The sequence below is a fragment of the Oncorhynchus mykiss genome, chromosome 12 (genome assembly GCF_057628025.1).
Source record: "Oncorhynchus mykiss isolate SJ-2025 chromosome 12, ASM5762802v1, whole genome shotgun sequence".
Lineage (NCBI taxonomy): Eukaryota > Metazoa > Chordata > Actinopteri > Salmoniformes > Salmonidae > Oncorhynchus > Oncorhynchus mykiss.
The window spans coordinates 38,411,799-38,437,037 of NC_143033.1; the positions used below are offsets into that span (position 1 = coordinate 38,411,799).

Below are 25,239 nucleotides of genomic sequence, written 5' to 3' on the forward strand. Positions count from 1 at the left end.
TCTTTGGTTCTGCAATTCTGATAACTTATCATAACTGTTTTTAATTAATTTACCATCACTACTGTTAATATATTCATGTGTTACCTATTGTAATTTCACTCTGCCCTAGTGCATTACCCATTGATCAGATTTTATCAACACAAAAGCAAACTTAAATCAACCAATGTAATGGTTTGTTTGCATCTGCATTTTTAAACTTTTATGGATTCATTTAAAGTTCCTGTTAATTTTAAGTAATTGTTTTACATACTTGGGAGAAAGAGACTTTAAACTGTACATTGAGATGCTAATACATGTTTGCACGCCTTGTTACATTTATTTTTGATTGGGTACCTGGGCAGAGGGAATATTTCAATTTAATGAATGCTCATAAAATTCATTGACACTCGACACAAGACGTACAATACAGTTGGAAAGTCAGTGGCATTAAATCGTTCATCACATATTTACAGGTGAAATGTATTTGGCTGATACATAAGCCAGAAAACACTACATACAGTGCCATGCGAAAGAACTTTGCGACCTTTTGCCACATTTCAGGCTTCAAACATAAAGATATAAAACTGTATTTTTTTGTGAAGAATCAACAACAAGTGGGACACAATCATGAAGTGGAACGACATTTATTGGATATTTCAAACTTTTTTAACAAATCATAAACTGAAAAATTGGGCGTGCAAAATTATTCAGCCCCTTTACTTTCAGTGCAGCAAACTCTCTCCAGAAGTTCAGTGAGGATCTCTGAATGATCCAATGTTGACCTAAATGACTAATGATGATAAACACAATCCACCTGTGTGTAATCAAGTCTCCGTATAAATGCACCTGCACTGTGATAGTCTCAGAGGTCCGTTAAAAGCGCAGAGAGCATCATGAAGAACAAGGAACACACCAGGCAGGTCCGAGATACTGTTGTGAAGAAGGTAGAAGGTGCTCTGGTCAGATGAAACCAAAATTGAACTTTTTGGCAACAATGCAAAATGTTATGTTTGGCGTAAAAGCAACACAGCTCATCGCCCTGAACACACCACCCCCACTGTCAAACATGGTGGTGGCAGCATCATGGTTTGGGCCTGCTTTTCTTCAGCAGGGACAGGGAAGATGGTTAAAATTGATGGGAAGATGGATGGAGCCAAATACAGGACCATTCTGGAAGAAAACCTGATGGAGTCTGCAAAAGACCTGAGACTGGGACGGAGATCTGTCTTCCAACAAGACAATGATCCAAAACATAAAGCAAAATCTACAATGGAATGGTTCAAAAATAAACATATCCAGGTGTTAGAATGGCCAAGTCAAAGTCCAGACCTGAATTCAATCGAGAATCTGTGGAAAGAACTGAAAACTGCTGTTCACAAATGCTCTCCATCCAACCTCACTGAGCTCGAGCTGTTTTGCAAGGAGGAATGGGAAAACATTTCAGTCTCTCGATGTGCAAAACTGATAGACATACCCCAAGCGACTTACAGCTGTAATCAATCGCAGCAAAAGGTGGCGCTACAAAGTATTAACTTAAAGGGGCTGAATAATTTTGCACGCCCAATTTTTCAGTTTTTGATTTGTTTAAAAAGTTTGAAATATCCAATAAATGTCGTTCCACTTCATGATTGTGTCCCACTTGTTGATTCTTCACAAAAAAATACAGTTTTATATCTTTATGTTTGAAGCCTGAAATGTGGCAAAAGGTCGCAAAGTTCAAGGGGGCCGAATACTTTCACAAGGCACTGTACTTATCCAACATTAAACTCTTTACAAAAATAGTGCACCTTAATTTACAATATGGCCCAACAACCTTCTACTTACAACACCCTAGAAACATGTGATGACTTGATCCCATCTGGAATTCTTGCTTCTGATGTCAATTCCTTTTGAAAGAAGATTCTGGGGTGTCATTTAAGAAAAATATCTAGCAAATTAAAATCGAACCACAGCATATGTAGGCATGAGGATTCAACTGAAAACCCTTCAATGAGGCTAATATGCCTAGCAAATGGACAAGGAGAGATGGGCAGAATCAGTCACTTTTCATCACATAGTGCGGTGGGGTCTTATATTTTAGCCTCTCGGCTATGCAGGTTCCTCAGTCTCACATTAGCAGACGAACATGCCCTTTCTTGTCTAGCTCAATGAGAGAGAGGTGCTGCAACGTTTTCAGCTTGGCGTCGCTAACCTTCATGTTCATCTGCTTCATCTTCTGCAAACTGAGGGCACCACTGGAGAAAGAGTGGCAAAGTTGGAACTTGCAAGAACATCCACAAAATGCATTCAACTTACTAAACATTCATATGACTCTGGTCCAGCAGTTAACTGTTCAGATTTAAAACAATTCGGACATTGCCTTGACAACTGGGGGGGTTCTGTGTAAAGGTATATGCATCTCAGCACGAACATGACTCGTCTGACCTGTTTTTTCTGAAGGAGAAGTACTCGTGCAGCTGCTTGTAGAAGGCATTGAGGTTGGCCAGCTTGACGTTGGCACGCATGCTGCACGGCACTGCCTCCAGTGTGGCTTCACTCAGCTCCTCAAACTCGCCCTCCCTCGAGGCTGTGGACAGAACACACTCACGTTCGCTTCAGTCGCCATATTCCTGTCTGTAGAGTACGGAGCCCTTTTTTGGGTTTCACATGGATTCCTTGAGGAGGGATGTTGTGTCATTGTTGGCTGTTATAGTATCAATATAAATTCTCCAAATTGAACATTTCCTATTTAGCTATGTACATAATATGTTGGTTACAAATGACTTCAATAGGGGTTTGTGTCTAAGACATATGCAGAGGGGAGACTTGGGGTTAACCATTACTTACACCGAGGCAGCTCTTGGGCTTGAAGCTCCATAGACATCGGTACCTGTTAACAGACAAACATTGGCATATTACAATATATTGTACTACTGGGATATTACAAGACGACCATAACATTTCACTGAAGGAAAGAGTTGAGAAATCCTGAGCAGAAAAGCTATATATTTCTCTGAATACCATGGGCCGTAAAATTGGACAATCAAAAGTAGTGCCCATACAATGTCAGTGTTACACAGAATGACGTCTGTGAAATACCGTTCCTCCACACACTCTGCTCCTGTACGCAATGACACCTTAGCTCCAGCAAATGGACTTACCGCTGCTGTGTTTTGATTGACTGATAAACCAAGGAACTCTGCAGACTCCTGCTCCGTCTCAGTCAGTGTAGGAAGCTACAAAACAGTACAAGTGCAAATATTAATTCTGAATTGCACATGATTTAAACCACCCTTTAACATTGAAAAGAGTTGGTTGACATTGTCGGATGTATGTAGAGGGAAGTCTACCTCAACGTCAGCAGCCTGCTGTAACTGTTGCACCAGCTGCACAGTGGTGTCGAGGTGCACTCGTATGGAGTCCATTGATTGCTTCTGCTCGGCTGCGATCTCCTGCACTTGTGTGCACAGGGCCGCATGCCTCGTCTTGATGGCTGACAGGTTCTCCAGCAGCTTCACAGGGTTTTCCTGTGGTCACGAGAACGTGAGTCATATTGATTTAACAGAATGTTGGCTACACTCTCTGCATGGCAGAAGTTCAGAGATATATTATATACACTGTAGCATTGCCTTTTGTGGATAGAGTGGAAAGGGGTTGGGTGACTTCTGTTCTGAGGACATGTTTGTAACTCAGTACTGTGGTGTATTCACCTCTGCTGCACTGTTCTCTGGAACATTAGTCAGGAAATCCAGTCGTAGCCGCTTCTCCATGTACTCCATGTCAGCCTCTGCCTTCTGGAACTGAAAGGACAGTTGGTTTAGTGTACTACAAGCCTTACACAATCATTATTACACACGGAAAATCATTGCATGTGCAGATCTGTCAATACTATGAATTATGGTTGCAAAGTGTCGTAACAGTGAGAGGACGTTTCTTTTTTTGCTGAGTTTATATGTTGGGGTCATTGAAGGGTGAAAAGGGACTTGGTGTATGTTTATAAAGCATGTTTTACTCCAGCAACAATAACCCGTGGAGCAGCAGGAGAAATCCCGCTTGTTGTGCGTGTAGGATAATTAAGATAAACGATGACTAAACAGATACACACACACAGGCCAATTTAAATGACACAAAATTATGCAATTGAACCTATAGACCGATAAGCATGACAGTCAAATCCATTTCCATCGATTGGTATTTCCATCAATTAAAAAGCATTATTTTGCAATGCATTTTCCTTTCTCCCTGTAATTTTTATTTAAAAATCGGCTTTTCATAATATTTTTGGGCCAAAAGCCATGGTGTTCTTTGGATGCAACTCAGCATTATTTGTCCTCCAAACACGACGAGTTGAGTTTTTACCAAAAAGTTCTGTTTTGGTTTCATCTGACCATATGACATTCTCCCAATCTTCTTCTGGATCATCCAAATGCTCTCTAGCAAACTTCAGACGGGCCTGGACATGTACTGGCTTACGCAGGGGGACACGTCTGGCACTGCAGGATTTGAGTCCCTGGCGGCGTAGTGTTCGCGATAGTAGACTTTGGTCCCAGCTCTCTGCAGGTCATTCACTAGGTCCCCCCGTGTGGTTCTGGGATTTTTGCTCACCGTTCTTGTGATCATTTTGACCCCACGGGGTGAGATCTTGCGTGGAGCCCCAGATCGAGGGAGATTATCAGTGTTCTTGTATGTCTTCCATTTCCTAATAATTGCTCCCACAGTTGATTTCTTCAAACCAAGCTGCTTACCTATTGCAGATACAGTCTTCCCAGCCTGGTGTAGGTCTACAATTTTGTTTCTGGTGTCCTTTCACAGCTCTTTGGTCTTGGCCATAGTGGAGTTTGGAGTGTGACTGTTTGAGGTTGTGGACAGGCGTCTTTTATACTGATAACAAGTTCAAACAGGTGCCATTAATACAGGTAACGAGTGGAGGACAGAGGAGCCTCTTAAAGAAGAAGTTACAGGTCTGTGAGAGCCAGAAATCTTGCTTGTTTGTTTGTTTGTAGGTGACCAAATACTTATTTTCCACCATAATTTGCAAATAAATTCATAAAAAATCCTACAATGTGATTTTCTGGATTTTTTTCCCTCATTTTGTCTGTCATAGTTGAAGTGTACCTATGATTAAAATGACAGCCCTCTCATCTTTTTAAGTGGGAGAACTTGCACATTTGGTGGCTGACTAAATACTTTTTTGCCCCACTGTATATAAAGGATGAGGCAATTGAGTGGCAATGTGGACTTAAGAGTCTACATTGGAAAGTTGAAATCCCCTGCATGTTAGCTAGCTGGAAAAACCCCCTTTGGATCTTTACATGTTTAATTTTTGGGTTTAGTATAGCCCCACTGTATGTTGAAAATGTTGTGGGAGATGTGATGGATCATTGGGGATCATTCAATATTCCCTTCATTTTGTTGTTCAGTGAAATCATCCCATGTGAAGAGTCAACTCATTTAATTAAAGTTCAATTCGTAACGAAATAGCTTTTTTATTTATATTGGAAGGATTTAATAATTTGCAACTATGTCTACTTATGTTTAGGTAAAAGGTTTATGTTTCTGTCTCCATATGATATGGTAAACAAAATGAGTGAAATAATCAACCACATCTGTTGAAGACTTCGGCCACAAAACTGTTGCCTCCTGTGCATGATGAAATAGTTGAGAGACTCATAGTGCCTTCTGTGAGGCTTTAACCAAAACACTGAAATCCTAAAAGCAACATTTCACTATAGGGTTTCAGGACTTGGGATCAATCAAATGTTTTGTCAAAATGGAGTGGGGAAAAAAATAATCGGGGTTGAGTTCAATAGGCACGTAACACAAAACATATTCACAAGGTATGAAAGAGAGAACATTTAAATACAAATAACTGTCCATTTTTGGAAGTTTAGGTAGATCCTCCTCCTAATGAGAAATGGAAGCTGACTGATGGGGACAAAAGTTTGACTTGCTTTGATAGATTTCTCGTCATTCCCTCTCCTGCAGAGTAAGATTATTGCTCAGTTGGACTCTGCCTGAATTAATAAGACCATTGATCTTCACTGCAGATTTTAATGAAATAACAACCCCCCCCAATCGCACCTATGCCTATTCCAGAGTTCTAATTCCTAATTATAAGCACATCCATTCCTTGAGGTGCAATGGGCTTTGCAGGGCTAATTTAATTTAAGGCTGATTTAAGCGCTTCAGTAGTCGGTATTCAGACTTACCTTATGCAGGTGCGCAATGGGCTTTGCAGGTGTGGACCCCACTGATTAAAATTTTATTCAACAGCTGAAAACTCTCCCACTTGCTAGCCCACAGATTTCTTTGTTAAGTTTCCATTCAAAGGGGTTTTCAGGACATTTATCTAAAGACATCCATTCAAATACAATGTACCTTTAATTTGAATTTTCGCGACAGATTCATTAGAATATACGCTGAGAAAGAGCTCAGAATAGGGATCAATGAAAGAAAGCCATCTAATTACAGTCTCCTTTTCAGCTCTAATTGGTAGATCTAAAAATACTCAGATCTTTTAGACTATTTAGGGTTAGGAAAGTGTTAATGAATCAAACATAAACAGGGTGGGAAAGCATTTACGCACAAAATGTTTTGGTGAATCATAAATACAGTGGTTTGATTCATCCTGAAAAGGTACCATATTCAATTGTTCAATTCATGAAATATTTGAAAATGGAGGAAAAGTGTACAATAAATCTACCCTAATCCTCATGGAACTGATGAAAACAATTCAGTTGTTGTGAACCATGCGCTAGGCTCCAGGTTTGAACAGCAATGTATGGTCTATGTTCCATATAGACTATTCTTGGTGGTCTATAGCAACTTCACACAAGTCCCAACAGTCAGGATCTGGATAATGTGGGAAAGACTTGATAATGTATGAGATCTCAACAGAGAGGTACAGTGCATTCAAAAGTATTCAGGCCCCTTGACTTTTTCCACGTTGTAAAGTTAGACTTTTTCTAAAATTTAAAATAAATATATATTTCCTCAACCTACACACATTACCTCATAATGACAAATCAAAAACAGGTTTTAAAAAATGTTTGAAAATGTGTTATTTAAATTAAAAACACAAAGTCCTGAAGCAACTCCTGCCTTGTCCGTGTGCTTAGGGTCATTGTCCTGTTGGAAGGTGAACCTTCTCCAGGGCGTTCAGGACTTCAGACTGGGGCGAAGGTTCAACAAGGATCTCTGTACTTTGGCCATTCATCTTTCCCCTCAATCCTGACTAGTCTCCCAGTCCCTGCCGCTGAAAAACATACCCACAGCATGATGCTGCCAGGTTTCCTACAGATGTGATGCTTGGCATTCAGGCTAAAAAGTTCAATCTTGGTTTCATCAGACCTGAGAATATTGTTTATCATGGTCTGAAAGTCCTTTAGGTCCTTTTACTGTGGGCTGTGCTGTAGGCTACTCTTTACTAGTTAACAAGGCTGTGTTGCTGACATGGCGGTCCTTCTGGAAGGTTCTCCGATCTCCACAGAGGAACTCTGGAGCTCTGTCAGAGTGACCATAGGGATCTTGGTCACCTCCCTGACCAAGGCCCTTCTCCCCCAATTGCTTAGTTTGGCAGTGCGGCCAGCACTAGGAAGCGTCTTGGTGATTCCAAACTTCTTCCAGTTAAGAATGATGGAGGCCACTGTGTTCTTTAATGATGCAGACATTTTTTGGGAACCCTTCCCGAGATCTGTGCCTTCACAAAATCCTGTCTCGGAGTTCTACAGACAATTCCTTCAACCTCATGGCTTGGTTTTTGCTCTGGCATGCAGTGTCAACTGTGGGATCTCAGATTGACAGGTATGTGCCTTTCCAAATCATGTCCAATCCATTGAATTTACCACAGCTGGACCCTAGTCAAGTTGTAGAAACACTGAGGATGATCATGGTAATAGGATGCATCGGTTCTCAATTGAGTCATATAGCAAAGGGTTTGAATACTTACGTAAATAAAAAATGTGCAAACATTTCTAAAAACCTGTTTTCACTTTGTCATTGTGGTATTGTATGGTGTATACTGATGGAAAAAAATATATTTTAGAATAAGGTTACAACATTAAAAAAAAGTGGGGAAAAGGGATATGAATACTTTCCGAATGCAGTGTGTGTGTGTGTGTATGTACAGTTGAAGTCGGAACTTTACATACACCTTAGCCAAATATATTTAAAGTCAGGTTTTCACAATTCCTGAAATTTAAGCCTAGTAAAAATCCCTGTCTTAGGCCAGTTAGAATCGCCACTTTATTTTAAGAAAGTGAAATGTCAGAATAATAGTAGAGAAAAATATATTTCAGCTTTTATTTCTTTCTTTCATCACAATCCCAGTGGGTCAGAAGTTTACATACACTCAATTAGTATTTGGTAGAATTGCCTTTAAAATATTTAATTTGGGTCAAATGTTTTCGGTAGCTTTCCACAAGCTTCCCACAATAGATGAATTTTGGCCCATTCATCCTGACAGAGCTGGTGTAACTAAGTCAGGTTTGTAGGCCTCCTTGCTCACACACGCTTTTTCAGTTCTCAATATTATAGAATTTGTGGGCAGGTCAGCGCTTTGTGATGGCCACTGCAATACCTTGACTTTGTTGTCTTTAATAGATTTTGCCACAACTTTGGAAGTATGCTTGGAGTCATTGTCCATTTGGAAAACCCATTTGCGACCAAGCTTTAAACCATGGTCTGGCTTTTTTATGGCGGTTTTGGAGCAGTGGCTTCTTCCTTGCTGAGCGGCCTTTCAAGTTGTCGATATAGGACTTTGGATATATAGGACTGTGGATATAGATACTTTTGTACCCGTTTCCTCCAGCATCTTCACAAGGTCCTTTGTTGTTGTTCTGGGATTGATTTACACTTTTCGAACCAAAGTGTCGCTTGGAGACAGAACGTGTCTCCTTCTTGAGCGGTATGATGGCTGCGTGGTCCCATGGTGTTTATACTTGCGTACTATTGTTTGTACAGATGAACATGGTACCTTCAGGTGTTTGGAAATTGCTCCCAAGGATGAACCAGACTTGTGGAGGTCTACACGTGTTTTTCTGAGGTCTTGGCTGATTTATTTTCATTTCTCCATGATGTTAAGCAAATATGCACTGAGTTTGAAGGTAGGCCTTGAAATACATACACAGGTACACCTCCAATTGACTCAAATGATGTCTGGAATTTTCCAAGCTGTTTAAAGGCACAGTCAATTTAGTGCATATAAACTTCTGACCCACTGGAATTGTGATACAGTGAATTATAAGTGAAATAATCTGTCTGTAAACAATTGTTGGGAAAATTACTTGTGTCATGCACAAAGTAGATGTCCTAACCGACTTGCCAAAACTATAGTTTGTTAACTAGAAATGTGTGGAGTGGTTGTAAAACAAGTTAATGACTCCAACCTAAGTGTATGTAAACTTCCGACTTCAACTGTATCTCAAGCTTAAACTGAGAGATTTTGATGGGAATTCTTTGTATTATGTTACATAGATTGACGCACCGGAGCCTCAATAGACGCTTGGGGTTTTTTATTTTTTGGTTGACAAGATTAGCAGAAACTTAGGCATGACATGCAAACAACAAACACTGAGCCTTCATCTTCAACGGGCCAAATAATGAAAGACTGTAGCAATAAATTCCGCAAAGCTAGTGTGGAAGAGTTGAAAAAAATATTGCCATCGATAAAAAGGACAAACCACCTGGAACCGACAACCTGGATGGTAAATTACTGAGATTGTGGGAGCTGTTATGTTAGATTTCAGTGGAGCATAACATATTGCTGAAAAAACATAGGTGTTATGGATTAACATCCTCTGCTTTATCATGGATGGACAGTTACCTATTCAATCGAAGAGGGTTTTCTTTAATGGAACCCTCTCTAATGAAAATTTGGTGCAGTGTGGTGTGCCGCAGGGCAGCTGGCTTGGACCATTATTGTTTTCTGTGTTTACTAATAACCTTCCACTGACCTTGAATAAAGCCTGTGTCTATGTACGCTGACAACTTCACAGTATACACATCAGCTGCAACAGTAAAATAAGTAACTGACACTCAATATGGATCTCCAGACAGTTTTATAAATCGGTAACTAGCAATAGGCTGGTGCTAAATATCTAAAAAGCATAATTTTTAGGACAAATCCCTCGCTTAACCCTAAACCTCATCTGGATCTATTCTTGAATTGAGCAAGTTGAAGAGACTAAACTGCTGGGTGTCATCCTAGATAGCACACAATCATGGTCAAAACATAGACTCAATGGTTACTAAAATGGGAAGAGGTCTCTCCATGATAACGTGTTGCTCTGCTTTCTTGATATTTCAGCTACAGGTCGTACAGGCCCTAGTTTTGTTGCACCTGGACTACTGTCCAGTTGTGTGGCCAGGTGAAGCAAGGAAGGACATAGGCAAATTGTAGTTGGTCCGAAACAAAGCAGCACATATTGCACTTAGATGTACATGGAAGGGGTATGTCAATCTCTCCTGGCTCAATGTTGAGGAGAGATTGACTGTCACTATTGATCTTTGAGTTTGAGTTTATTTTTACAGGGACAGTGCACATTAATCAACGTTTCAGCAAAAGTGCCGGTTTTAGCCAGCCGGCTAATTTTCAACCGCAGTCCCTGGGCAGGTTATTAAAAACAATTACAATATAGACAATAGCAGCATAGAACAAGCAAGACATAGCAACATAGGACAAGCAAGACATAGCATACAGACAGAGCAACATAAAACAAAAAGCAGCAAGACAAAATTCATAAAAGCAACAAAGTGTTTCCACACCTCACAAGCTACAGACAACAGACAACATGGAAAGCGGCAACACACAGCTAGGGACCATGTTCACAAATCTGATTGACCTTTAGCCATGTCTTCAAGCATTTTGTGAAAGTGTGATATGTGGTGCAGTTATGTGTGTCTGATGGCAGTGTATTCCAGACATGGGAAGCTCTCACAGAGAATGCAGATTTACTAAAGGTGCTTTTCCTTAGGAGAACTCTCATGGCAGACCTTGTGGATCTGCTGCCATATGTCTGGGTTTTCTGTTTAACAAAAATATTGAGTGGAGGGGGAGCCAGGCCATTAAGGATCTTGAATACAAGACATGCGTCGGTGTATTGCACAAGATTTTCCCAACTCAAGAGCTCATGCTGTCTAAGAATGTGACAATGATGATGGCTATTGGGCTTCCTATCAAGCACTTTGAGAGCCTGTTTGTAGACAGACTGAATAGGTTTTAATGTTGTACAGCAAGCTTGGTCCCAACTAGTCAAGCAGTATGTTAAGTGGGGGAGTATCATAGATTTGAAGTACAGTTTTGCTACCTCTGTAGTCAAACAATTTCGTATAAATCGGAAATTAGCTAGGTTGAATTTGGTTATTTGAATTACCTTTTTCACATGCTTTTTAAAAGAGAGGTTGGAATCAAGTATGATGCCAAGGTACTTAAAATCGGATACCACCTGGAGCTTCTCCCCTGACACATAGACATCTGGCTCAGTAGCATCTGTTGCCCTCTTTGTGAAGAACATGCAAACAGTTTTTTTCACATTGAGATGCAAACACGAGTCACTGAGCCACTTTGTAACCTGGACCATTACAGTAGTGAGTTCTTGTGCAGCTTGTTGTTTGCTCTTTGCATGCACATATATCAATGTATCATCTGCATACATTTGAACTTCAGACCCAGTACAGACAGAAGGCAGATCATTAATGTACAGGCTGAACAGGAGGGGCCCCAGTATTGACCCTTGGGGCACGCCCACATCATAGCTACGAGTGGGCGACAGCTCATTGCTCACTCTGACACACTGAGTTCTGCCTTCAAGGTATGATTTCATCCATCTCAAGGCATCAGGGGAAAAGTTGAACTTGGACAATTTTGTGATTTGTGCGAGGTGTTGAGGGTACCGAACAGTCTGTTCAAGCAGTCGACACATCAGTATCACACAAGACACCACAAGTTCTCAATGGGATTAAGGTCTGGGGAGTTTCCTGGCAATGGACCCGAAATACCGATGTTTTGTTCCCAGAGCCACTTAGTTATCACTTTTGCCTTATGGAAATGTGCTCCATCATGCTGGAAAAGGCATTGTTCGTCACCGAACTGTTCCTGGATGGTTGGGAGAAGTTGCTCTTGGAGGATGTGTTGGTACCATTCTTTATTCATGCCTGTGTTCCTAGGCAAAATTGTGAGTGCGCCCACTCCCTTGGCTGAGAAGCAACCCCACACATGAATGGTCTCAGGATGCTTTACTGTTGGCATGACACAGGACTGATGGTAGCGCTCACCTGGTCTTCTCCGGACAAGCTTTTTTCCAGATGCACCAAACAATCAGAAAGAGGATTCATCAGAGAAAATGACTTCACCCCAGTCCTCAGCAGTCCAATCCCTGTACCTTTTGCAGAATATCAGTCTGTCCCTGATGTTTTTCCTGGAGAGAAGTGGCTTCTTTGCTGCCCTTCTTGACACCAGGCCATCCTCCAGAAGTCTTTGCCTCACTGTGCGTGCAGATGCAACTAACACCTGCCTGCTGCCATTCCTGAGCAAGCTCTGTACTGGTAACTGCTCTCCTTGAAGTTCTTGATGATCCGATAAAGGTTGATTTAGGTGCAATCTTACTGGCAGCAATATCCTTTCCTGTGAAGCCCTTTTTGTGCAAAGCAATGATGACGGCACATGTTTCCTTGCAGGTAACCATGGTTGACAGAGGAAGAACAATGATTCCAAGCACCAGCCTCCTTTTGAAGCTTCCAGTCTGTTATTCAAACTCAATCAGCATGACAGAGTGACCTCCAGCTTTGTCCTTGTCAACACTCACATCTGTGTTAACGAGAGAATCACTGACATGATGCCAGCTGGTCCTTCTGTGACAGAGCTGAAATGCAGTGGAAATGTTTTTCGGGATTCAGTTAATTTGCATGGCAAATAGGGACTTTGCAATTAATTGCAATTCATCTGATCACTCTTCATAACATTCTGGAGTATATGCAAATTGCCATCACACAAACTGAGGCAGCAGACTTTGTGAAAACTCATATTTGTGTCATTCTCAAAAATGTTGGCCACGTCTGTAGTGCTATTTATAATTTATGCATATTATGTATTTTATTTGTTATGTTGTTTCCTGTTTGGACCCCAAGAAGAGTAGCCACTGCCTCGGCTGCAGTTAATTGGGAATCCTAATACAAAATAAAAATGATTTAAATAGGCTACATGTAATACTTTAGGCTTATATGATCCACTATTACTCGCAACCTTCAAAAACAACCACACGAACGTGACAGAGGAAAGAAAGGTAAACTAACAATGGAATGAAATGATACATTTAGGCTATAAATTTAAGGAAACTAAAAATCACTGCACTAAAGTGCCAGTTATTATGTACTGTATGTGGTTATTACTGACAGTGGCTAATATTTAATACAATATGATAGAAATCGTTAAAAAAAATGTATAATAATAAATAAAAAGTCTGGGCGGTAAGGGGGAAACTCACCTCATCCACCACCACCTGGGTTATGCACAGCAACTTTTTTTGTGGCAGAATGCTCACCACACAAAGTGGAGAGGAGTGATATGCCAATTAGGAATGAGAGGGATGATTAGGTGGCCATGATGGAATAGGCCAGGTTGGGAATTTAGCCGTGACACCGGGGTTAACACCCCTACTCTTATGATGCCATAAGTGCCATATGATATTTAGTGAGGACACCCGTTTAACATCTCATCAAAAAAACAGCACCCTACGCAGAGCAATGGTCCCCTTCACTGCCCTGGGATCTACTTAGACCAGAGGGAAGAATGCCTTTCCAGCAGCATCTGGTCTCCCATATATTTATGTAAAATATATGCAACAAATTTTCCACTAACAGGTTTCTGTTCCAACGCACCACACACACCCAATAAGCAACGCATAACTGCATACCGATTACCGACTTATCATCATGGTTTGCATTTTCAACACCACAATCAGGTAGAGTATGTCAAATCTCGACAAACAGAAAATACTCCCTACTCAGTATTAAAGGCTTGATTTGACAATCTCAGAATGTCATTAAACCTTTATGTTTAGTAACAGATGTCTCTTTCCATTAATAGGACGGCCGTTGCTCAGTTTGGATGCTGGAATTATAATTGAGTGGAATGGATGAGCGTGAGCAGATAGGAGACTTTTGAAGCAGCCTGTAGGCTAATCAAACATTATGACTAGTTATGTTTATGCCTCACACAAAAAGGTAATACATTCTAAAAGTTAAATGACAAATATGTAGGCTATATTGAAGCATTCGGTTCTAGGTCAAGGAATAGCCTCTCGGATCAGAAAGGAGGAAGAACGAGTATTAAGCTTTCCTGAATAACTGGGCTTGCTGGGAGCATAGGCCACAGGACGACTTTGGAGAAGGATGATCACAACAGACAGCGCATCAGTATCACAAGTAAAAATACAGCCAGACTGTCCTGCTACTGTAACTTTCTATAATCTGTTGAGAGTAGACTCACAACTGATCCAAATGGAATGAAACATTCAAATAACAGGGCTTTTGGTAATTATTCAAATGACATTTTCACTGCAGTTTACAAGCTAGAGAATTGTACTCACTTGAAAACAATAATGCAATTTGTCATTGGATTTTGGTGTTGTAGGCTAGTTTAATTAGTATAATTGTATTGTCCCGAAAGAGCAATAGGGGAGCTTTTTAAACGACCTGTCTTCACTGTTCTTTCATGTGCAATGACGCACCTGGCCTCTCCGCTGCTCCTCCATCTTGTGGATGAATATACAGTGCATTCGGAAAGTATTCAGAACCCTTCCCCTTTTTCACATTTTGTTACATTACAGCATTATTCTAAAATTGATTAAATAAAAATCCTCCACAATTGACACACAATACCCAATAATGGCAACGCAAAAACAAGTTTCGAAATGTTTGCATATGTATAAAAACAGAAATAACGTATTTACATAAGTATTCAGACCCTTTGCTATGAGACTCAAAATTGAGCTCAAGTGCATCCTGTTTCCATTTAGTTTGCAAAAAGGCACCTAAAGGACTCTCAGACCATGAGGAACAAGATTCTCTTGTCTAATGAAACCAAGACTGAAGTCTTTCGCCTGAATAACAAGCATCATGTCTGGAGGAAACCTGGCACCATCCCTACGGTGAAGCAGGGTGGTAGCAGCGGCAGTGACAGGGAGACGAAAGATGAATGGAGCAAAGTACAGAGAGATCCTTGATGAAAACCTGATCCAGTGCGCTCAGCACCTCAGACTGGGGCGAAGGTTCACCTTCCAGCAGGATAACTGCCCTAAGCACACAGCCAAAACAATGCAGGAGTGGCTTCGGGACAAGTCTCTGAATGTCCTTGAGAGACCCAGCCAGAGCCCGGACTTGAACACATCTGAAGAACTGAAATTAGCTATGCAGCGATGCTCCCCATATAACCTGACAGAGATTGAGAGGATCTGCAGAGAAGAATGGGAGAAACTCCCCAAATACAGGTGGGCTTGTAGCGTCATACGCAAGAACACTCAAGGCTGTAATCGCTGCCAAAGGTGCTTTATAGTACTGAGTTACGGGTCTGAATACTTATGTAAATGTGATATTTCAGTTTTTTTTTTTTCACCAAAAAATCTAAAAAACAGTTTTTGCTTTGTCATTATGGGGTATTGTATGTAGATTGAGGGGGGGACCTATGTAATAGATTTTAGAACTGCAACAGTAAAGTAATAAATTGTGGAAAATGTCAAGGGGTCTGAATACTTTCCAAATGCACTGTATAATGAAAACTGTTGCAGATTTGTATAATTTTGTTTGTGGTATGACCGCTAGTTAACCTATTGCAGATCTGGACAAACGATCCACCTACCACTATGGATAGAGGGCAGGCTAGACAGTCAACTGGTAGACTACATTGACCCGTGGTATAGTAAGCGCTCAGAAAAGCGTAGTGCACAAGGGAAGTACCAAACCACCTCGATAATGGAGGCGCATACAAGTGGATGAAAACATTTGGCTATATGGAAGACATAATAGTAAAACCTGCAAAATGGCAAATGTAAATCAGGGGGGAAAATAAAAAACGCACTACCCTCCTGTGCCAATTTTCTTTGTAAACGGATTACCTAGGTCTCATCAATAGCTCTTATCAATTTATAAATTACAGTGCAGAGAGATTATTATTTCCCCAATAGACATAACAGCAAAGCTGTTTTTTCAAATGGAACTGACAGGTTGATCGACCTTATTCATGGTTTCCTTGCGTGTTAAGGTCGTGGAATTAAGACAAGATCAGAATATGGTGTTTCTGTGATCTCCACCCCAAATGAATAACTGGCTGACACATGAGTTGTCCAATGCTTAAGTTCAAGGTCAGAATACGTGCACAGAGAAAAGGGAATAAAGTTCCATTTAAGCGAGTAACTCCGGTCTGAATCCCCCCCCTTTGGTGAGGAGAGTGGCAGCTTTCACCACTTTTTCCTACAGTTTTTGCGGCTTCCAAAAGTGGTCTTTGCTGCTTTCAGATGCTTTGACAATACTATTGCACTGCTAGCTGTCCAATACAGTAGTGCAATGAAGTCAGAGCACCTGCAAACAGCTTTGTTGAGCAAAGGTTCACACCTACACCTTACAAAACCTCCTAGGGAATAATCCCTGGCCAATGCCCTTTTAACATTGCACTGCTTTCATTACAGGGTCACCAGTAGGACAATATAAAAGGGGCACTGGACAGACAGACACAACATAATGGATTCCTCTTATCCTGTGTTATCAGTCCTGAAATAAAATTGGAGACATATAAACGTCTTGTTTGAGAGGATAGTTTCCGGATTAGACCAAATTAATGACGTACGGCTCGCATTTCTGTGTGTTATTATGTTATAATTAAGTCTATGATTTGATAGAGCAGTCTGAGAGATGGTAAGCACCAGCAGGCTCATAAGCATTCATTCAAACCTTCAAGCCTATCAACTCCCGAGATTAGGCTGGTGTAACGATGTGTTGTGAAATGGCTAGCTAGTTAGCGGGGTGCGCGCTAATAGCGTTTCAAACGTCACTCGCTCTGAGACTTGGAGTAGTTGTTCCCCTTGCTCTGCATGGGTAACGCTGCTTCGAGGGTGGCTGTTGTCGTTGTGTTCCTGGTTCGAGCCCAGGTAGGAGCGAGGAGAGGTACGGAAGCTATACTGTTACACTGGCAATACTAAAGTGCCAATCTGAACATCCAATAGTCAAAGGTATATGAAATACAAATCGTATAGAGAGAAATAGTCCTATAACTACAACCTAAAACTTCTTACCTGGGAATATTGAAGACTCATGTTAAAAGGAACCACCAGCTTTCATATGTTCTCATGTTCTGAGCAAGGAACTTAAATGTTAGCCTTCTTACATGGCACATATTGCACTTTTACTTTCTTCTCCAAGACTTTGTTTTTGCATTATTTAAACGAAATTGAACATGTTTCATTATTTATTTGAGGCTAAATTGATTTTAAAATAAGTGTTCATTCAGTATTGTTGTAATTGTCATTATTACAAATACATTTTAAAAATTGTCCGATTAAATCGGCATTAGCTTTTTTGGTCCTCCAATAATCGGTATCGGCGTTGAAAAATCATAATTGGTCAACCTCTACAGCCTACTCGCACTGAATTTGAGAGCTATTGGCTATAGCGCAACTGCCAAGACAAAAGCAGGCACATTTGCTACTTAACACAAATGTTTGTGACAAAACTTATCAGTACAGTTGAAAATGTGAGGCAAATACATTGAACTTTAGATTTTTATTCTGTACATGAAAACTTAAGCAAAAAATGTCCATGTGCACTACTTCACGCACTCATTTCTATCTGCTACAAGTCAGTTTAGCAGAAAAACCACTGGTGGGAAAAAAATTATTTTCTTTGATGCATATTCTAGAATATTAGCATGAAAGACCTGTTTTTGCTTTTTCATTATATGTGTAGATTAATCCATTTTAGAATAATGCTGTAACATAACATGTGGAAAAAGTCAAGGGGTCTGAATACTTTCTGAATCCACTGTAGGCCTTGGGTTTCAAACTTCAAATGTAATCTTCTAGTTACTCATTAATATGTTGGATTCACATCTTCATCTCAACCAAAAATAAAGAACAGTGTTTTGCACAAGCACATTGAGTAGCCAGCCAAATAGAAAAATTGGCCAGATCCCACCCAGGTTAAGAATGTTTTGCTGGTACATTCTAATGCCTTGATTCCATCTGAAATACACAGGAAAGTTATAGTTGGTAGACTATTGTGCACCGGGGCCTCCCACTCTTTCTATTCTGGTTAGAGCCAGTTTGCGCTGTTCTGTGAAGGGAGTAGTACACAGCGTTGTACCAGATCTTCAGTTTCTTGGCAATTTATCACATGGAATAGCCTTCATTTCCCAGTACAATAATAGACTGACAAGTTTTTTTTTTTTTTTAAAGGTCTTTGTTTCTGGCCATTTTGAGCCTGTAGTCGAACCCACAAATGCTGATGCTCCAGATACTCAACAAGTCTAAAGAAAGACAGTTGTATTGCTTCTCTAATCAGAACAACAGTTTTCAGCTAACATAATTGCAAAAGGGTTTTCTAATGATCGATTAGCCTTTTAAAAATGATAAACTTGGATTAGCTAACTGGAACACAGGAGTGATGGTTGCTGATAATGACCCTCTAAAAATACTTGTTTAACAACTGACCCACAGATTTCAAGCTTCCGTTTAAGAGGTTCTCTCCACTATCCAATGGTATGATTGACCAATGAAGCAGGTGTTAATCATGGGCTTTGCTACACTGAAAGCAGCAGTTCACTACTCCATTGTCAAAATGTTTAGATCAGAAGACCTATATAAATATCTTTGGAAATACCATATAAGCATCATAATCTTTTTAAAACAATTCAATCGGTTTTCTTTTACCATATTTTGGACCAGAGTGATGCTATCACTCAATATCTTGAGTTTACTTGTCTCGATGCGATACCATAGTGCATTCGGAAAACATTCAGACCACTTGACTTTTTCCCCATTGCAACGTAACAGACATTACAATTTTTTTTTAATGTAATATCACATTTACATAAATATTCAGACCCTTTACTAAATACTTTTTTTTTTTTTTTTTAAACATCTTTGGCAGTGATTTGAGTCTTTTTGGGTATGACGCCACAAGCTTGGCACACCTGTATATGGGGAATTTCTCTCATTCTTCTCTGCAGATCCTCTCAAGCACTGTCAGGCTGGATGGGAGCGTTGCTGCACAGCTATTTTCAGTACTCTCCAGAGATGTTCGATCGGGTTTAAGTCCGGGCTCTGGCTGGGCCACTCAAGGACATTCAGAGATTTGTCCCAAAACCACTCCTGCATTGTCTTAGCTGTGTGCTTAGGGTCATTGTCCTGTTAGAAGGTGAACCTTCGCCCCAGTCTGAGGTCCTGACCAGGTTTTCATCAAGTGTCTCTCTGTACTCTGCTCCGTTCATTTTTCCCTTGATCCGGACTAGTCTCCCAGTCCCTGCCGCTGAAAAACATCCCCACGGCATGATGCTGCCACCACCATGCTTCACCGTAGGGATAGTGCCAGATTTCATCCAGACGTGACGCTTGGCATTTAGGCGAAAGAGTTCAATCTTGGTTTCATCAGACCAGAGAATCTTATTTCTCATGGTCTGAGAGTCTTTAGGTGCCTTTTGGCGGGCTGTCATGTGCCTTTTACTGTGGAGTGGCTTCTGTCTGGCCACAAATGCCTGATTTGTGGAGCACTGCAGAGATGGGAGAACATTCCAGAAGAACAACCATCTCCACAAAGGAACTCTGGAGCCCTCTCAGAGTGACCATTGGGTTCTTGGTCACATTCTCCCCCAATTGCTGTTTGGCTGGGTGGCCAGATCTAGGAAGAGTCTTGGTGATTCCAGACTTTTCCATGTAAGAATGATGGAGGCCACTGTGTTCTTCGGGACCAGAATTTTTTTGGTACCCTTCCCCAGATCTGTACCTCGACACAATCCTGTCTCTGAGCTCTCCGGACAATTCCTTTGACCTCATATGGCTTGGTTTTTGCTCTGACATGCACTGTCAACTGTGAGACCTTGTATAGACAGGGTTGTGCCTTTCCAAATCATGTCCAATCAATTGAATTTACCATAAGTGGACTCCAAACAAGTTGTAGATACATCTAGAGGACGATCAATGGAAACAGGATGGACTTGAGCTCAATTTCAAGTCTCCTAGCAAAGGGTCTGAATACTTGTGTAGGATAGGGCTCAGTGGGGAAATTGGGGATGCCCTGCGTTGCTATCTATTGCCTAGGACAGAAAACAGCCAGGGTTTCACTAAATAAGCTATAAGTACAATTATTTTTATTGCATATTTAGGTCTAATTAAATTGACTAATAGTCTCTATAAGCCAGAATGTTGAATAAAATAACATTTGAGGTTACTTTACCTGTTGTACATGCTGTTGGTCCTTTTGGTGGTAGGTGTAGATAGGGTCACAGGAAAGTGTTGTTTACCCACTTTCTGAGGACTGTGGGTTCTGACGTTTATTATCAATCTCGACTCTTTGCACAATATGTAAGTAAACATAGTCGAATGTAACCGAAAGTAATCTCCCGAAGCACGTTTCCTCGCAATCAGCTGGAAGTGTTTGCCATTTGGTCTGTGGTTCATTTAGGCCAGGCCATAGTGTGCAAGTGTTTGTCACTGTGCGAATTGCATCAGTATTGAAAATAAAAACCTGGATGTACAAACCGACCAGTGTACTGAAAGTCAGGTTAATAACACGAGGTGCTGAGCGATTAGTTATTTTTGAAGTAATCGCTTTATTATTTCATTTCATGTCACCTTCTCATCTCTATTTTGTAGTTCTTCAAAGTAAATCAGGCAAACTTTTACAACTTCTGAATACTAACTATCATTCACTTTGATTGTGTATTTTCAGGTAGATACCTGGCGAAGCAATAGGTAGGTGCTCTCTATATTCCCTCATGATCATGCACTTCTCTTCCATAGCAGGCATAAAATAAACAGACCGGACAACTAGATGTGCAAGGGATTTTGGTCAGTAACCATGTTTCCATCGACAGTAAAGTCATACCGTATTTTTTATATTTTATTATCACAACAGATGTGATGGAAAAGTTGGAAAAGTTTTGGTACAATTTTATAAATGCCAACAGATAATTTGTTCATTGGACATGGTGGGATCTTTGTTTCGGTAAAATGTATTATGCGAGAAATGGCGGTTGCCTTTATATGCAAATACTGATATAATAACCATAATATCGATGCAAACCTGGAGACATGCGATGATATAGTGTCTGGTCCTCCCACTACAACTCAGGAAACTATGCAGTTTATTAGGCTACAGATGAAGTAAGTTATGACAAACTTCACAGGGTGTTGAAAGTGCACACTATGAAGTTGATGCTCCTTTCCAATAATTATCAAAGGTCTTATTCTGGTGACAGAACACCCATGCATACCCCACAAGACATGCCACCAGAGGTCTCTTCACAGTCCCCAAATACAGAACAGACTATGGGAGGCACAAAGTACTCGAGCCATGACTACATGGAACTCTATTTCACATCAGGTAACTGATGCAAGCAGTAGAATCAGATTAAAAAAGCAGGTAAAAATATACACCTTACAAAATGGCGTGGACTGTGAAGTAACACAAACATAGGCACAGACACATGCATAAACACACACGTTAATATACACACGTACATATGGATATGGCATTGTAGATATGTGGTAGTAGAGTATGGGCCTGAGGGCACACAGTGTGTTGTGAATTCTGTAACGTTTTAAAAATTGTATAACTGCCTTAATTTTGCCAGTCCCCAGGAAGAGTAGCTGTTGGCAATTGGGGATCGATAATAAATACATGATTGATGCTCTCGCTCTGTATCTGTGAGTTGTTGACTAGAGCACATGTGCCAAGACCAGAGTAGGCACCTTTGCTATTCAACAGTTTCTGACAAAACTACTGGTAGAGTTGAAAATGAGACAGAAACCAATTTTTATTCGGTACATGAAAGTGCACACAAAATGTAAGTTGTGTCATGCACTGAGTTCTCTGCAACAAGTCAGTTTGGTGGAAACACACCACTGGAGGGAAAACATGCATATTTTCTTCATGCAGACTTAAGAATACTTGCATGAAGATCTGTAGCCAATTGGATGGAAACCTAGCTATTATAATTAATTACCACATTTTGTTGCACTAAACTATGTAGAATATTGGCCTGTTGGAAACTACAACTTTCTACTACATTGCACAGTTCAGGCTGGATTGTATTTATCTATAGAGAAACTGTTCAATGTGTGCATTAAGCTCACAGGAAAAAAAATGCAAATAATTGAACCAAAAATAAAACATGTTGGATAAATCGCTCAGCACAAATAACATTACTCTGTCGATATTGTCTCAATTTTCTAGCAGCAGAAGGACAAACTGCACAGACAACCGGTAGAGCAAGTTTAAATGTAATTGTATTAAAACATTCTGGCTTGTATGGAACATTTACCTAACACTCTACATAAATGTCTCAGGACCTATATACCAATTAATTGTGTATTACAGCCTGATTAAATCAGACTAAGTGATACCACATTGAGATTCAACAAACTTCTGGTTGACTTTGAGTGAGTGAATAAAAGATTGAAATCTCATTGTTCAATGTCTCAACCAAATACTACCCAAATGTCCACGTTGAAATAACTTGGGGTGCCCAATCTGGCTAGTTTGTAACAGTTGCATATTGTACGTTTAATAAGGGCCGTGATTGGAACACCCACAAATGTTATCGTTGATCAGACATTGCAAACTGTCTCCTTTATCTTTCGATTGGCTAACAACGAATGTGTGTACAACTTTCAATTGATTGCGTGAAATTTCGCTTTTAAACATGAACGACCACGTACAACATGAACGACCACGTAAGACGAAGAGCGAGCGCGGGGACATCGTCTAATTTATGTCCTCTTTGCAGGCGCAGTCTGTCGTACTCAGTGTGAAACGTGTGGCAAACAAGCCATCGAGATAGCTAACTACCTAAATAAACACTGAACATGGGCAACGTGACACAAGCGAACATTTTTTTGCATTTTGGTTTTCATTGCAGAAAACACTTAGCTACAATGGTATGTTTGTGGTTCTTTTCCTGGAAATATTTTTTTCCTACGAAAATGGCAGATTTTTTTTATTTAGCTCCTCTCACTTTGCTAACGTTGCATTCCTATTTGACGCATTTCCTCAAATAGCTAATTGACCACAAAAAAGCCGCCTCGCATCTAAAGACTAGGAGCATAGTTTTACTTTCGCTGGTTTAGAAATTAAAGTGGTTGTAAAAGCTTACCATCGCCTCCAGTTTATCAACTGCTGTCTCCATGTTGAGTAGTTTACGTTCCGTCTTCTTCTATGGTATTATGGCGGTCTGCAAACTAGCTATAGAGGTGCATGCCGCCACCTACCGTATGCTTGGTAAACTATAGCAAAAATATCCAATGTAGGAAAAACCGACATTATACAAAATAAAAACCAGACACATAAAACATCCCACTCCTTCAGTCATATTCAAATTCAAGTAACATCCCTACAGACTCAGGGGCCTGTGAGGGCAAAACATATTTTGACAGGATTTCTTGCAATGGCACGGCTGTAAACTCAGAATCCCAAAAAGCGTTCTGCTGCACTCACAGTAATTCAAATGTTCTCTTATTTCTTCTTTCTTTGTGCTGTGCAGTTTATGACCATTGTAATAAATGCTACAACTGTAATATATCAGGATCGCACATTTCTACAGGCCAAAAGGACCAACCGCACAGACAACCAGTAGAGGTCCTTGTAGAGGTCCTGAAAGGAAAATGTCCTGATTCAAACACTCATTTCTGCCTGACATAGAATTCAATGCAATTCAATGTTGCGTTTCCAAGCAAATCAGGATCCCTTGATTGCTGAGAAACATTCACTGGTGCAGTCTCAATTACCATTGCGTCTTCAACGCCACTTACTCCTTCCACTCTTCTCACCTCCTCCAGATAGGAGACATGTTGGACAGCCCTTATTCTCTCCACCTCTGTCTCCTTCAACCTAACAGGGAAATCCAGGGACTCAGGAGTATGTTCGCCACCACCGTCTGCATACACTTGAGACATGCACAAATCTTTAGCATTTATAACATTGGAGTAGCTTGTCCACAAAAGCTCTTAGGGATGGATAGAAATTTACAGATTGGGTACCTGGAGGAAAAGGGTGGAGGGGCATGCTTTTTCAAATTCAGTCAAGGGGAGGGTTTGGTGGGTCGGTTTGGATGAGATTTAACCAAACCCCTCTGAATCAGAGAGGTGCAGGGGGCTGCCATAATCGATATCCACGTATTCGGCACCCGGGGAACAGTGTGTTAATTGCCTTATTAGGGGAAGAACGACAGATTTTTACCTTGTCAGCTCAGGCATTCGATCCAGCAACCTTTCGGTTACTGGCCCAATGCTCTAATCACTAGTACAGAGAGTGAGAATGAGTGGGCTACAGTCATGAAAAAGATAGGCCACTCTATAATGTGCGGTTTTGTCACAATGCTTCAGATGTCTCAAGTTTTGAATGTTCATTCCTCTATCATAAGCCGCCTCCAACATATTTATTATTTTTTTACCCCCTTTTTCTCCCCAATTACGTGGTATCCAATTATTAGTAGTTACAGTGCCTTACCGAAAGTATTCGGCCCCCTTGAACTTTGCGACCTTTTGCCACATTTCAGGCTTCAAACATAAAGATATAAAACTGTATTTTTTGTGAAGAATCAACAACAAGTGGGACACAATCATGAAGTGGAAAGACATTTATTGGATATTTCAAACTTTTTTAACAATTCAAAAACTGAAAAATTGGGCGTGCAAAATTATTCAGCCCCCTTAAGTTAATACTTTGTAGCGCCACCTTTTGCTGCGATTACAGCTGTAAGTCGTTTGGGGTATGTCTCTATCAGTTTTGCACATCGAGAGACTGACATTTTTTCCCATTCCTCCTTGCAAAACAGCTCGAGCTCAGTGAGGTTGGATGGAGAGCATTTGTGAACAGCAGTTTTCAGTTCTTTCCACAGATTCTCGATTGGATTCAGGTCTGGACTTTGACTTGGCCATTCTAACACCTGGATATGTTTATTTTTGAACCATTCCATTGTAGATTTTGCTTTATGTTTTGGATCATTGTCTTGTTGGAAGACAAATCTCCGTCCCAGTCTCAGGTCTTTTGACTCCATCAGGTTTTCTTCCAGAATGGTCC

At 40.6% G+C, this 25,239-nt stretch overlaps 1 protein-coding gene across 1 annotated transcript; it reads right to left on the reverse strand.

Annotated features, from left to right (window-relative positions):
• Window positions 1-296: 296 nt before the first annotated feature.
• Window positions 297-23,407, reverse strand: ska2 (spindle and kinetochore associated complex subunit 2). The gene is made up of 7 exons (XM_021623670.3): window positions 23,315-23,407; window positions 3,669-3,758; window positions 3,309-3,485; window positions 3,120-3,194; window positions 2,806-2,848; window positions 2,404-2,545; window positions 297-2,213 (listed from the first exon to the last, which is right to left on the reverse strand). The coding sequence occupies exons 1-7, from the start codon at window positions 23,345-23,347 to the stop codon at window positions 2,087-2,089; spliced, it is 687 nt and encodes a 228-aa protein (XP_021479345.2). The 5' UTR covers window positions 23,348-23,407; the 3' UTR covers window positions 297-2,086.
• Window positions 23,408-25,239: the final 1,832 nt, after the last annotated feature.

Excerpts from the sequence above, each read along its gene's own strand:
- ska2 (XM_021623670.3), bottom strand. The coding sequence starts at position 23,347 with ATGGAGACAGCAGTTGATAAACTGGAGGCGATG. Across the intron at positions 3,195-3,308 it reads AGCAGGCTGCTGACGTTGAG|CTTCCTACACTGACTGAGAC; the intron begins GTAGACTTCCCT and ends ACTGTTTTGTAG. Across the intron at positions 2,849-3,119 it reads TCAATCAAAACACAGCAGCG|GTACCGATGTCTATGGAGCT; the intron begins GTAAGTCCATTT and ends GTCTGTTAACAG.